At 44.2% G+C, this 14,793-nt stretch overlaps 1 protein-coding gene across 1 annotated transcript in view; it reads right to left on the bottom strand.

Annotated features, from left to right (window-relative positions):
• PLCB2 (phospholipase C beta 2) overlaps positions 1 to 13,671 on the bottom strand; it is a 69,700-nt gene extending 56,029 nt beyond the window's left edge. Inside the window, exons 1-2 of the mRNA XM_032238838.1 lie at positions 13,306 to 13,671; positions 9,406 to 9,483 (exon numbers count right to left, since the gene is read on the bottom strand). Coding sequence (XP_032094729.1) covers positions 9,406 to 9,483; positions 13,306 to 13,389 — 162 coding nt within the window. The 5' untranslated portion in view covers positions 13,390 to 13,671. The remainder of the gene's footprint in view (positions 1 to 9,405; positions 9,484 to 13,305) is intronic.
• Between the last annotated feature and the right edge of the window lie 1,122 nt (positions 13,672 to 14,793).

The following is a 14,793-nucleotide window of genomic DNA, read 5'->3' as shown; positions in this document are numbered from 1 at the left end:
AATATGACCAGAAAACCCTTTATTAACAGAAAAAAATCTACATAATAACTACTTAAGTCTAGTGTTAAACCCAGACCATAGAGAAACATATTGCATCAACTTCTTATATTTAATACATGCAGATTTTTTAAAAAACCCAATAAACTCATACCCAGGATACATTCCTTAAAATCAGAATGGTAAGTTTCTTTCAAGTTATGTAAAATTATCTTCTTTGCTGTCCTGGAGATCTCATACAGCAAAGCTCTTCATGAGATAAAAGCCCCATGTTTTAAGAGTATAGTTTAAGATCCTAAATGGCAATATTTATTCCCAAAATTGAATTGATGTATGTAGTGATATGAAACAAAAATAAGGCTATAGTTAGAGAAGATCACATAGTTAAAAAGTTGTTGCTTTCCAGTTAAGCCTACATCTCTCAGGGATCCTAAAATTGCAGACACCTCAGAGAGTGCGAGAACATTTGGATCAGGGTGAAATGCTAGTGGTTTGGACCGGTTTGCCTGAATTGATAGCAAAGATGCCAGCTGTTCGCCTGAACCGGTAGTAAAAAAAAATGCTACTGGTTCAGGCAAACTGGTTTTTCCAACGATCAGCTGTGCCACATGATTTATATTAGCTAGAAAGCAGGATTTCCTGCTTTCTAGCTAATCTAAATTGTGTGGCAAAGAGGATTTCCCCCCTCGCTGTTTGCTTACCTCGCTTGCCAGGTACACTAAGTAGCAGGCTTTACCTACAGACTCGGACATCATTTTGATGCTCTGTACTTGCGTGTTCACATTGCTACCGAACTGGTAGCAAAGGTAAGTGGATTTCACCCCTGATTCGGATCATGCTGTTTAATGCACATTTCAATTGCTAAGCAAATAATACAGGTAAAACATATTTAATCTCTCAGCATCCTTAAAACAGACATTAGTAATCAACTGATTTAAAGTGTTGACCCCTTATTTAGCCCATGAATCCCAGGAAAACATCTTCCTCGCTATTTTCACATGTGGGTTCACTTCACAGTGCCAAATCCTCATGCAATTTTTGGATCATAACATAACCTTTTATACATTAAATTAAAAAAAATGTGCTTGGCATTTTTCAAGGCTGAAAGTCAAAGTCCCTATTAAGTATACCTGGCCCCTGCCAAGAAGTATTATATGCTTGCTATCCAAATAGGCCCAGAGAGAATAATAATAATAAAAAGTCTTCTTCCAACACATGCAGAAATTAAAATAAAACCGCAGTGATTTAGTTGAAAATTTAGTATGTTAAACCTGCAATCATCATAAAGTAACCTCAGTTTAGTTAAGGCTGTTTAAGGGACTTTAGCTTCCCATAAATATTTTCTCACCAACTTAATTGTGTAAAATATCTAATGTGAATTAATATTGGAATCTCTCTAGAACAGGGCTGTCAAACTCCCAGACCATGGGCTGGGTACGTCTTGTGCTGGCCATGCCCACACCCAGTTTAACAAAGGGGAACAAAGTCCGGATACGTCACATGATGCTCCCATGATGACCTGAGTTTGACACCCCTGCCGTAGAATATACATTAATCTATGTAATATGCATTTTTATAACATTAATCTTGCCCCAAAGAATTAATGGGAATTTTAACCATTAACCTATCTATTAAAATTGTATCTATACATTTGGATATATTTGAGGCAATGGCAAATCTTAGCAAGGAGACTGCAGGGAGTTATCTAGACAATCTCCAAGAATTGGACATGATTCAGTGGAAGAAAAAGAAAAGTATAATTTGATATACTTTGAGAAAGATATAGAGGTAGCTGTCAGCTTATGACCATTTGTTTAATGACTGTCAGTGTTATGACGGCCTCTGGAAAAGTGATTTATGACGTGTTTTTTTTAAGTTATAACCACCACAAATTCCAACTCCAATTGTGTTGTATGTCGAGGGCTAAGTGTAAACATATGTGTTTTATAGAGTCTGTATATTATATATAAATATTATAGTAAATTCCAAAAGCAACAAATTAAATGTGTTCCAGTCATTTGTGTAACCAGAATATAAACTATAATGCTATAATAGCATTATAGCATTATAATTGTATTTGAGAGACCGCCTGCTGCCAATTACCTCCACTAGACTGATTAGATCCCACAGATTAGGCCTCCTCCGAATCCCATCCGCCGGCCAGTGTCGACTGGCGACTACCCGGAGGAGAGCCTTCTCTGTGGCTGCTCCGACCCTCTGGAACGAACTCCCCGTGGAGATTCGAACCCTCACCACCCTCCAGGCCTTCCGCATAGCCCTTAAAACCTGGCTGTTCTGACAGGCCTGGGGCTAAAGAGCTGTTGCCCCTGTCTCGAATGGTATGACTGTCGTGTTTTAAATTATGCATTGTTATGTGTCGTTTTAAATCTTGTCTGTATCCCCCTTCCCTGGTTTGAGTTGTGAGCCGCCCTGAGTCCCCTTCGGGGGAAAAGGGCGGCATATAAATATAATAAACAACAACAACAACAACAACATAACCTTAGTTGACAACATTGCATGATTATCAAGAACAGCTATAATATACTCAGTATATAAAAACAATTTATATTCAGTATCAAGTGCCACTACACTTTTATTTTCTGGAGACAAATAGGAAAAGCCCATAGTTCAAAAACCAGATTAAAGGTTAAGTTAGGCGATATCCTTGCTGAGTGCCACATTGTAACTTCATAGGTTGAAAGATAAATGCATTTGTAAAACTCTTGCTACTGGGTGCAAATATGTAATTATAACCCAATACACAAAAGATAGTGGAAGTCCATATCTTCATTTTTTTCATTTTTTTTTTCATTTTCATTTTTTTTCCATTTTATTAGCATTTATAGGCCGCCCTTTTCCCTGAGGGGACTCAGGGCGGCTTACAATGATAGGGGAGGGGAGTGTAGGACAAAACGCAAAAAGAAAATGTGAATAAAAATAATTAGCAATAAAAACCCAACATTCATTCAACATTCGGGAGGGGCGAGAATAAAGTCTTATCCCCAGGCCTGACGGGATAGCCAGATCTTGAGGGCTGTGCGGAAGGCCTGGACGGTGGTGAGGGTGCGGATCTCCACGGGGAGATTGTTCCATAGTGTCGGGGTTGCAACTGAGAAGGCTCTCCTCCGCGTAGTCGCCAGTCGGCACTGACTGGCGGATGGAATTCGGAGGAGGCCTACTCTATGCGATCTGATGGGACGGAGGGAGGTAATCGGCAGAAGGCGGTCTCTCAAATAGCCAGATCCACTACCATGGAGCGCTTTATAGATGGTAAGAAGGACCTTGAAGTGCACCCGGAGACCAACAGGTAGCCAACGCAGCTCACGGAGGATCGGTGTTATGTGGGTGAACCGTGGTGCGCCCACAATCACTCGCGCGGCTGCATTTTGGACTAGCTGAAGTCGCCAGATGCTCTTCAAGGGCAGCCCCATGTAGAGCACATTGCAGTATTCCAGCCTAGAGATCACAAGGGCTCGAGTGACTGTTGTGAGGGCCTCCCGGTTCAGGTAGGGCCGCAACTGGCGCACCAGGTGAACCTGGGCAAATGCCCCCCTGGTCACAGCTGATAAGTGGTGGTCGAAGTTCAGCTGTGGGTCCAGGAGGACTCCCAAGTTGCGGACCCTGTCTGAGGGGTGTAAATTTTGACCCCCCAGCCTGAGCGATGGAACGTCAGCCAAATTGTTGGGAGGAAAACACAACAGCCACTCGGTCTTGTCCGGGTTGAGTACCAGTTTGTTAGCTCTCATCCAGTCTTTAACAGCCTCAAGACCCCGGTTCATCACGTCCACCGCTTCATTGAGTTGGCACGGGGCGGACAGATACAACTGTGTATCGTCCGCGTATTGATGGTATTTTATCCCGTGCCTCCGAATGATCTCACCCAGCGGTTTCATGTATATGTTAAACAGCAGGGGGGATAAGAGCGAACCCTGCGGCACCCCATAAGTTAGGGGCCTCAGGGACGATCTCTGCCCCCCCACCGACACCGACTGCGACCTGTCCGAGAGGTAGGAGGAGAACCACTGCAGAACAGTGCCGCCCACCCCCACCTCCCGCAGTCGTCGCAGAAGGATACCATGGTCGATGGTATTGAAAGCCGCTGAGAGGTCAAGGAGAACCAGGATGGACACGTGGCCTCCATCTCTGACTCTCCAGAGATCATCGGTCAATGCGACCAAAGCGGTTTCTGTGCTGTAACCGGGCCTGAAGCCTGACTGGAAGGGGTCAAGATAGTTAGCTTCCTCCAAGGTACGCTGAAGCTGGAAGGCCACCACCTTCTCAAGAAAACATGTTATAAATTCAGCCTGAACCATGTCAAAGGCCCTTCCAACACCCAATGAAATTAGAACAGCTGATTCAAAAGTATCTGCCATGATATCTATAATATCAATCACCAAGCAGATACTTATAAATCCAGAATAAGATGGCTAAATTACAAATGGTATTATTTTCTGAAACCCATCTAGTGTTTAGTGTCTGCATTAAACAAGGATATTAGTCCATTTCTTGTAATCCTGTGAGGTCTTTCCCAGGCTTTAATATTACTTCATTATATAAGCCTCATAAAACCATACAGGGAATTTAGAAGGATTAAATGATTGACTATAGGCCTCCACCAGTAACAGTTGTAAGACCTGGAAGCCATCTTTACATTTGGGCCTTCAGGCCTGCCACCTTTTCTATTTAGATTTTAGATTTAGATTTAAAGTTTATTTATATGCCGCCCTTTTCCCTGAGGGGACTCAGGGCGGCTTACAACTTAAAAAGATGGGGGGGGAGACAAACTTTTAACATATAAGACAAATACATAATTAAAACACAACATTCATACTATTCGGGCGGGTTGTAGTCTTAACCCCAGGCCTGACGGGATAGCCAGGTTCTGAGGGCTGTGTGGAAGGTCTGGAGGGTGGTGAGGGTACGAATTTCCACAGGGAGATCGTTCCACAGGGTCGGAGCTGCCACCGAGAAGGCTCTCCTCCGCGTAGTTGCCAGTCGACATTGACCGGCAGGTGGGACTCGGAGGAGGCCTAACCGGTGAGATCTAATAGGTTGTGTGGAGGTAATTGGCAGTAGGCGGTCTCTCAAGTATCCAGATCCACTACCATGGAGGGCTTTATGGGTGGCAAGTAGCACCTTGAAGCGCACCCGGAGATCGACAGGTAGCCAGTGCAGCTCGCGGAGGATAGGTGTTATGTGGGTACCCACAATCGCTCGCGCGGCCGCATTCTGGACTAGCTGAAGTCGCCGAATACTCCTCAAGGGCAGCCCCATGTAGAGCACATTGCAGTACTCCAGCCTAGAGGTCACAAGGGCACGAGTGACTGTTGTGAGAGCCTCCCGGTTCAGGTAGGGGCGCAACTTGTGCACCAGGCGAACCTGATGTTGAAAAGTAGGGGGGACAGGACCGAACCCTGCGGCACCCCATATGTTAGGGGCCTAGGGTTCGATCTCTGCCCTCCAACTAACACCGACTGCGATCTGTCCGAGAGGTAAGAGGAGAACCACCGCAAAACAGTGCCTCCCACCCCCACCTCCCGCAGTCGTCGCAGAAGGATACCATGGTCGATGGTATCGAAAGCCGCTGAGAGATCAAGGAGAACCAGGATGGAGGCGTAGCCTCCGTCCCTGGCTCTCCAGAGGTCATCAGTCAATGCGACCAAAGTGGTTTCTGTGCTGTAGCCAGGCCTGAAGCCAGACTGGAATGGGTCAAGATAGCTAGCTTCCTCCAAGGACCGCTGGAGCTGAAAGGCCACCACCTTCTCAACAACCTTCCCCACAAAGGGGAGGTTGGAGACTGGATGATAATTGTTAAGAACGGCTGGATCCAAAGATGGTTTCTTCAGGAGGGGTCTCACCACCGCCGCTTTAAGTGCGGGGGGAAAGACCCCCTCCCAAAGGGAGGCAGTAACAACCGCCTGGATCCAGCCCCGTGTCACCTCCCTGCTGTTAGCAACCAGCCAGGAGGGGCACGGGTCCAGTACACATGTGGAAGCACTCACAGCTCTCATGGCCTTGTCCACGTCCCCAGGGACAACATCCTGAAACTCAACCCAGAGGTGGTCTACCAGATTATCCCCTTGTGCCTCGGCTGGATCTGCAGAATCAGAGTCCAACTCCGACCAAAACCGAGCAACTTTGTCCGCTAAGAACTGGACATAGTCCTCAGCCCTACCTTGCAGGGGATCCTCCGTAACCCTCCTATTTAGGAGGGAACGGGTTATCCTAAACAGGGTGGCTGGGCACGACTCAGCGGAGGCGATCAAGGTGGCAATATAAGCTCTTTTTGCCGTCCTAATTGCCCTGATGTATTCCTTGATGCACGATGTTAGAAGTGCTCGGCTCGATTCGGATTTGTTGGACCTCCATAGGTGCTCTAGGCGTCTCTTCCAGCGCTTCCTCTCCCGGAGTTCCTCGGTAAACCAAGGAGGCCTCCTGGATCCACTGCCTCGGAGCGGCCGTAGTGGCGCAATCGGGTCAAGAGACTCCGACGCTGCCGAGTTCCAGGCAGCAACCAGGGTCTCCACCGGACTGTGGGCGAGAGTATCAGGAATAACCCCAAGCTCCGTCTGGAACCTCAAGGGGTCCATAAGTCGCCTGGGGCGGAACCATCTGGTCGGTTCCTCCTCCCTACAGTGGAGGTTTGGTCTCCGAAAGTCAAGCCTCAGTAAGCCTCAGTTGTGGAAAAATGGGAGGGGGGTTATATGTAGTCAAAATAACATTCTTTCTCAGCGAGTCAAGGCCACCTTGCCCTGCAGTTGCAATGGGAGACGTCTCCAATTTTTGATGGTGCCTCATTGGACCATGTGATGGACATGTGGACCTCTGGAGAGCCAGGGATTGAGGCCATGCCTCCATCCTGGTTCTCCTTGACCTCTCAGCGGCTTTCGATACCATCGACCATGGTATCCTTCTGCGACGACTGCGAGAGGTGGGGGTGGGAGGCACTGTTCTACAGTGGTTCTCCTCTTACCTCTCGGACAGGTCGCAGTCGGTGTTAGTTGGGGGGCAGAGATCGAACCCTAGGCCCCTAACATATGGGGTGCCGCAGGGTTCGGTCCTGTCTCCCCTACTTTTCAACATCTACATGAAACCGCTGGGCGAGATCATTCGGCGGCACGGGATAAAATACCACCAGTATGCGGACGATACCCAGCTGTATCTGTCCGCCCCGTGCCAACTCAATGAAGCGGTGGACGTGATGAACCAGGGACTTGAAGCTGTTAGGGACTGGATGAGGGCTAACAAACTCATGCTCAACCCGGATAAGACCGAGTGGCTGTTGTGTTTCCCTCCCGCCAATTTGGCAAATATTCCATCTCTCAGGCTGGGGGGTCAAACATTATACCCCTCAGACAGGGTCCGCAACTTGGGAGTCCTCCTGGACCCACAGCTGACTTTCGAACACCATTTGTCAGCTGTGACCAGGGGGGCATTTGCCCAGGTTCGCCTGGTGCACCAGTTGCGCCCCTACCTGAACCAGGAGGCTCTCACAACAGTCACTCGTGCCCTTGTGACCTCTAGGCTGGAGTACTGCAATGTGCTCTACATGGGGCTGCCCTTGAGGAGTATTCGGCGACTTCAGCTAGTCCAGAATGCAGCCGCGCGAGCGATTTTGGGTGTACCTCGCTTCACCCACGTAACACCTATCCTCCGCGAGCTGCGCTGGCTACCTGTCGATCTCCGGATACGCTTCAAGGTGCTACTTGCCACCTATAAAGCCCTTCATGGTAGTGGATCTGGGTACTTGAGAGACCGCCTACTGCCGATCACCTCCACACGACCCATTAGATCTCATCGTTTAGGCCTCCTCCGAGTTCCATCCGCTGCCAATGCCGACTGGCCACCACGCGGAAGAGAGCCTTCTCGGTGGTAGCCCCGACCCAATGGAACAATCTCCCCGTGGAGCTTCGTACCCTCACCACCCTCCAGACCTTCCGCACAGCCCTTAGAATCTGGCTATCCCGTCAGGCCTGGGGCTAAAGATTGTGACCCGCCCGAATGGTATGAATGTTGCATTTTAATTATGTACTGTCTATATGTAAAAGTCTGTTTCCCCCCTTCCTTTTGATTGTGAGCTGCCCTGAGTCCCCCCAGGGAAAAGGGCGGCATACAAATAAACACAAATTCAAATTCAAAAATTCAAATGTGGGTTCTGGGCAGGGACTTGAACTTTCACTTGGGTGGGGAAAAACTGGAAACTTTCAGATTCGGGTTTTCCTAGATATGCCAATATGACATCTCTAATAAAATGGAGCTTTGACGAAACTCAAGCCTTGGAGTCTTCTTTCATTGGGGGATGTTATTTGGAACCTTGACATCAGTTCCAATAAGACTATAAGAGTTATGGACCATGCAACTGAAAAACCATCTGTTGCAGAGTTCTCCTCAGTTTCATAGATTACAACATCTCTGAGATTTCTTGTAATTTTTATTTTTCCTATCCAAAAAAAAAGTTCCATTTCAATATTTCCCAAGAAACTTCCTTGCTTTTTAGTTAATGGTTGCTTACTTGATGTACCTGAATGTAAATATAATGTAATAAAGAATATAATAAAACTGATAATTGATAGTTCCTGGCTGACAAAATAGCTGTCTATCATTGGTCTGAATTCCAGATATAAAATTTCATTATTTTTGTTGTATCAAATGATAATGCCAAAAATTTACAGCTTCTCCAGATTATCAATACTTCTGTCTGATACATTTCAGGGTATTCAAAAGGTACTGAGCCTAGAATCCCCACACTTTAAATGTTGTTTTAAATGTTTGATATGAGTTGTCTGTGTTGTTTCTAGCTTATAACAAAAATGAATTTTTAACCTTATTTTCTAATTGTTCAAAATTAGAGTCTCTAAATCTCATTTTTGCTAAGATGAAAGGAACAATGGGTGCCCTGATAGATGCTTACCGCAGTGACTTAATATCTTGGTAGAACTCCAATTTATTTTTTAAAAATTTCAATTATTCTGCAAAACGTTAATCTCTTAAGAGACAAATGTTAAAATGCCATCTAAAATTAGCTGAACTGTAATTGCTAAAATTCACAGTCAGAGTCCCTAGAGTATGGTCTGTGATTTTAACAAGGCCTACTGATCTACCAAAACAGAAGAACTAAAAATAATCTATCCAAAACAATTTTAATGTGTTTATTAAAAAAAGATTTTCTAGATTTTGGATTCTATCAATGCCAATTATTTCTTATATCCATTACAGTGCCTTCCAATTTTAAAAATAAATATATTTTTTCTATTTGAGGATCTTAAATTAAAATCTCCAGCGCAGATTATGTAGTCTGCTGATGATTTTCAGATCATAGTTCAGAGAGCAGCTATGATACATGCTAGGGTGGGATTTGTTTCTGAAAACATTTGCTGTATACTATGGCTTCTAGCGGTCAGGACCTACCTTATTTTGAAAAGTCCAATACAGATAAAATCCTTTTGGATCCACCCGTAGAATGACAGGGTGTGCATTTGCAGATTCCTGGGAGGAAAAAGATGCAAGGTTCAAAAATTTTAATCTATTCATTTTTTTTATTTATATAACACAAAGAAAATGAATACAGATAGTCCTCAACTGACAACCATTCATTTAGTGACCAAAGTTACAATGACACTGAAAAAGTGACTTACGACTGTTGTTCACACGTACCACTGTTGCAGGGTCCCCATAGTCATGTGATTAAAATTCAGAGAACTCAAAATGTGATCATGGGGGCCCCTGACTTTCAGAAGTCTGAATTCAGGTCATATGTAGCCCCCAGGTGGGTCCATCATAACTTCAAATGGGCGCTAATCAGCCAGTTGTAAGTGAAGGATTTCCAGTGCTGCTGAGGTCAGTTCCTGACTTGTTCCATGTTAACAACTTTATTGAGCACTAGTTAATAACACGGGGTTGCCCGGGTATATTTTTATAGGGGGAGGGGGGAATATCTGGACGAAACATAATTTCTAATGTTAGGTTTTCCCCCTTACTAGAGGGAGCCCCCTTGTGGAGTACTGTGAAGCCATTACCATGGCAACTCCACTGCGCTGTACAGTATAAACCACTTTACAGCAGTATAATAGAAGCCATTTTAAGACACAACAGGCTTTATCTTAACAGAACACACACCCTGAGGGATGTTAGAGATGTCTTACCACCACCACCACTGCAGTATTTTTTTCCATAGAGTAAGTCATCTGTGTAGCAAATTTGGTTGAAATTGCTCAAGGCGTTCCAGAGTTATGCTGGAACACACACACACACACACACACAGCCATTTTTCTACATATATAAATTATCTGAAACTCTGAAATTGTCTTAATTCAGAATATACCTTTTGTCTTCTAACATAGGTATTGTCATTGTACTACATAGTGTAAATTCCATGAGGAGATTTGCACTGATCTGCTTCAATATGAAAGGCTGAGATGGCATTTCACCTGAAGGAAAATTTACAGTGGACATTTGCAAAAGATGGGATTGTTCCAACAATTTATGTCCAAGTGACAGCTTGCTCCAACTTGAACCTAAGCAATAAAACCTAAATTGGTTGGTTGGTGGATTAACAGGGACTATGCTACCACCATATCCACCTTGCTTTTTGCTTGCTGTCTGCTTATTTAATGTTTTATATTAATATAAATAATATTATGTTTATATTATTATATTTATGAGTTTAATTGAAGGCTGCCCGGAGTCACTTTGCAGAGTGAGGTGAGTGGCATACACATTTAATTAATGAAATCAATAAAATGTTTGTAAAGCTGCTCCATGAAGGAGTAAAAAAATAACCTAGCTAATTTTGATACACTTGTTCCCAACTTGGATACTGATACTGGTAGCAATTTTAATACACTATCTAAAACAGATATAAATAGACAGAGATAGAGAGATAAAATATACTGATTCAGCTTCCTCATTATTGAACAATGATAATTCTCAAGAAGCTTGAAGAAGAAAAAGGAGATGCTATATTTAGTTACATTCTTGTATACTGCACACATCTTCTTGATTATCAAGTGTAGCCATTTAATCATTTTAGAATAGAGTGTTTCTGTTTTTTAAAAAAGTCAGCCCTTTGCTTTTAAGAATGTATTTTTGATTTCAAGGGCTTTTCAGTCTGAGTCAAGTTTATTGATAGGAAAGCATTTAAGAGGGAAGAGCAAACATTGAGAAGTTGCCATCCACAGTCATAACACATTGGATCCGCCAGCATTTGAACATACTCTTGCCCCACTAGGATAAGATGTGCTGTATTTCTGTACAAATTATAATCATCATTTCTAAAATTACATCCTTGCCCTCTTCTGCCCTCTTTCGTGAGAATTCTCTCTTCAGTGGAAAGTACGCTAAGGACAATCATGCCAGAATTTAGCAATCTTATGCAAAGCACAGAAGAAGAAGAAAAATAAGCAGTAAGTAAAAAATAAAAATAAAAGGCAGGAGATAAAAGAAAAGGAAACATAGCTAAATCTAGTCTGAGGTGTTTGATGTCACGGGGCTGGGTTGGGCGTGGACAGGGTGGGCGTGGACAGCTCCACATCACTCATGTTGGGGGGGGAGGCCCTGTGGTGGGCCAAGCACTCTGCCAGCAAAAATGGGCTCCGTTTTTGCCTGCGACTGCTTCTTGCAACACTCTCCCAGTGAAAATGGAGGTCTGTTTTCATTGGCAGAGGCAATGCAGGTCCTTTGCTGTTTCCAGGGCAGCCTCATGGGCCAGATCTAAGTACCTCGTGGGCCAGATTTCGCCCCGGGGCCTTGAGTTTGACACCCCTGCTATATAGTGTTGAACAATTCACTAAACATTCTATCTATATATGCCAATTACCTCCCTACGACCAATTAGATCCCACAGATTAGGCCTCCTCCGAATACCATCCGCTAGCCAATGTCGACTGTCAACCCCTCGGGGGAGGGCCTTCTCTGTGGCTGCCCTCTGGAACGATCTCCCCGTGGAGATTCGGACCCTCACCACCCTTCAGGCTTTCCGCAAAGCTATCAAGACCTGGCTGTTCCGGCAGGCCTGGGGCTGATGAGTTCCCAGCCCCACTTGAATTGTTGCGACTGTTGCATTGTTTTTAATCTGTTTTTTGTATTTGTTTTTGTCTTTGTTTGTTGTTGTATTCCCCCCCTCCACCTTGTTTGTTAGCCGCCCTGAGTCCCTCGGGAATAGGGTGGCATACAAGTGTAATAAACATTGAAACACATTGAAACATATTTATTATTATGCATGATTTACTTCCATCATATACTGCTTTGTGTTATTCCACAGCTAACCCAGTGGTGAAATTCAGCAGGTTCTGACAGGTTCTGAAAGGTTCTAGAGAACCAGTAGCGAAAATTTTGAGTAGTTCAGAGAACCGGCAAATACCACCTCTGGCCGGCCCCAGATGGAGATTTTGCAGTATCCTTCCCCTGCCACGCCCACCAAGCCATGCCCACAGAACCAGTAGTTAAAAAAAAAGGAATTTCACCACTGACCTATCATACTATGGAGAGTATGTGACTGGTAGAAAATATTGATAATTTATTATCCTTTGGGGAATATGTATATTAACATACACCAGTAGATTCATAGGAATATGTTTAAATGTTGAAGATGCGAATGTAATATTGACTTATTAACCAAAATACTGGGATTTGATTGTTTGTCAAGTTTGGAGAGTGAGGAGGCAAAGAGAACTATATTAAGAAATTGGAAATGATACTATATATTATTCCAGATGCCAACAAATGATTGTTGAACATATGTGTTCTATTTGTTTTGCAAAAGGCAATATTTTTTTTACTAATCAAAGGATGGACATTGATGGACATCAATGCAATCCTTTTGTGCTTTCTGCCAAATTTTGTGAAATATTTCAAAATTGCAGTTAATTTAATTTTACAAGTTGTATTATTAAGGAACTAGTACATTGGGATGCTGAATAATACACATGACCACAGATTGATATGACCACATCTGAGTAAGTATGTAAAGAAATTTACTTATTAACAGGCTGCCACCAAACATTTCTTAATCTCTCTGTCAGGGTGATACAAAAGGAAGCAATTCATCAATCCAGGGATAAATGTGCACTGAACTGTCATCATCTCAGTCCATTTCCAGGGGCTATTAATGGCCCTCCTGCTCTGCCTTCCTGAAACAGACAAAATTGGAGCCAGAGATTGTCCTCAATTTGCTAAGACACAAAACCACCTTAACTCACCACCATGGATGTTCATTGCATCATGTATGTGTAACACCAAGCATGTGATCCAGAGCCTCCAAATAGTTTTTCCCCAGGTCCATATCAAAGCGAGAATTGCCATGATACTTACGTCATCCCATTTGATAAAGCGTTCACCTTCAGTCATGTACTTCTTCACCTTAGGAGGGGTCAGGATAGGACTAAGCACTGACATTCTGGCATTCCACCACCCCCCAAGATTGGGCAGGGAGGTGTTTCTCTTCTTGTCCTCTGCCTCCTTTCTGCCTTTTGGAGCTTCTCCTCACATGGTGCTCACTGTTATTTCAGGAACCAACATGCTTTATAGGCAGGGAAAATGCTTCAGTGGCTTCCAAAGACGAACGCTGATCTCCTGATCTGCATAGGCAAACGATGGACTTTCTCAAGCAGACAGGTAAATGCTGGTGAAAAAAATCCAGAAACGGCAGGCTAGGTAGACAGACGTGATCAACAGGAACCTTCAGCTGCAAAAAAGAAACCAACTAGCGAGGGTTTCCTGCTCTCAACTTCCTCATCGAAGCTTCTGCTTCTCTCTTCAGCAATTCAGAAATTATTTCAACATTCCTTTCCTTTCTGAGACTTCTTATTCATTTCTCAAAATTAAACACTATGGCGGGGAAATCGGACAGCTCTTCTCAGTACTCAGGGAATTAGGGAATGTGTAGGTCCAATATATCCAGAGAGTATGACACTGAAAAAATAGCCAAGATACTTGGTTAACTGGCTGCTCTGTTTTTCTTTGAGAAACTGAGTCATCATTGTTCCCTTCCTTTATTAACTGGGGCCCCTTCACAAAGTGTGCTTGCCTATTCAGTGCTTCTCAAAGTTGGCAACTTTAAGACGTCTGGACTTCAATTTCCAGAATCCCCCTGGCTGAAGAATTCTGAGTGTTGAAAATCAACATCTATTAAAGTTACTAAGTTTGAGAAACATTATAGCAATAGTAACACTTGGACTTGTATACCACTCCATAGTGCTTTACAGCATGCCCAGATTGTTTACAGTGGTTTAGAGAGTCAGCATATTGCCCCCAATAATCTGGCTCCTCATTTTGCTGACTTCAGAAGGATGGAAGGCTAAGTCAACCTTGAGCCCCTTAGCATTGAATTCCAGGCTGTGGGTAGAGGTAGAACGCAATACTACATTCTAACCACTGTGCCACCAGGGCTCCTCACTATATTAGATGAAGAGAAGAGCTTCCCAAATCCCTACACTCCACATCCCTAACACAGTTTCCCTATAAAATATACTATCGTTGGTATTTCTTTAGAAGCTAGCTCAGGCAAACCTTTTCCTCACCAAGTGCCAAAATGGGAGTATGTGTGCCGGAAACCAGAAAAGCAGCCGCTTGGTACATATGCACGTCCCAGGTGGCTGCTCTTCCAGTTTTCAATGTGCGCATGCGCACTGGTAAGCTGGTCTTCTGGTTTATGGCGTGCATGAATGCATGAAGACCAGCTAGCCGGTGCGCATGCGCATGCCAGAAACTGGAGGTCAGCCCCTCAGTGCTCATGTGTGCTCTGGGAAGAAGATTCTCTGGGTTCCGGCAGGCTGGCCAGCTGATCTTCACCTGTGCATG

The sequence above is a fragment of the Thamnophis elegans genome, chromosome 1 (assembly GCF_009769535.1).
Source record: "Thamnophis elegans isolate rThaEle1 chromosome 1, rThaEle1.pri, whole genome shotgun sequence".
Classification (NCBI taxonomy): Eukaryota; Metazoa; Chordata; class Lepidosauria; order Squamata; family Colubridae; genus Thamnophis; species Thamnophis elegans.
Note: the sequence above shows the minus strand (reverse complement) of the source record. Positions and strands in the feature narration are given on the sequence as shown.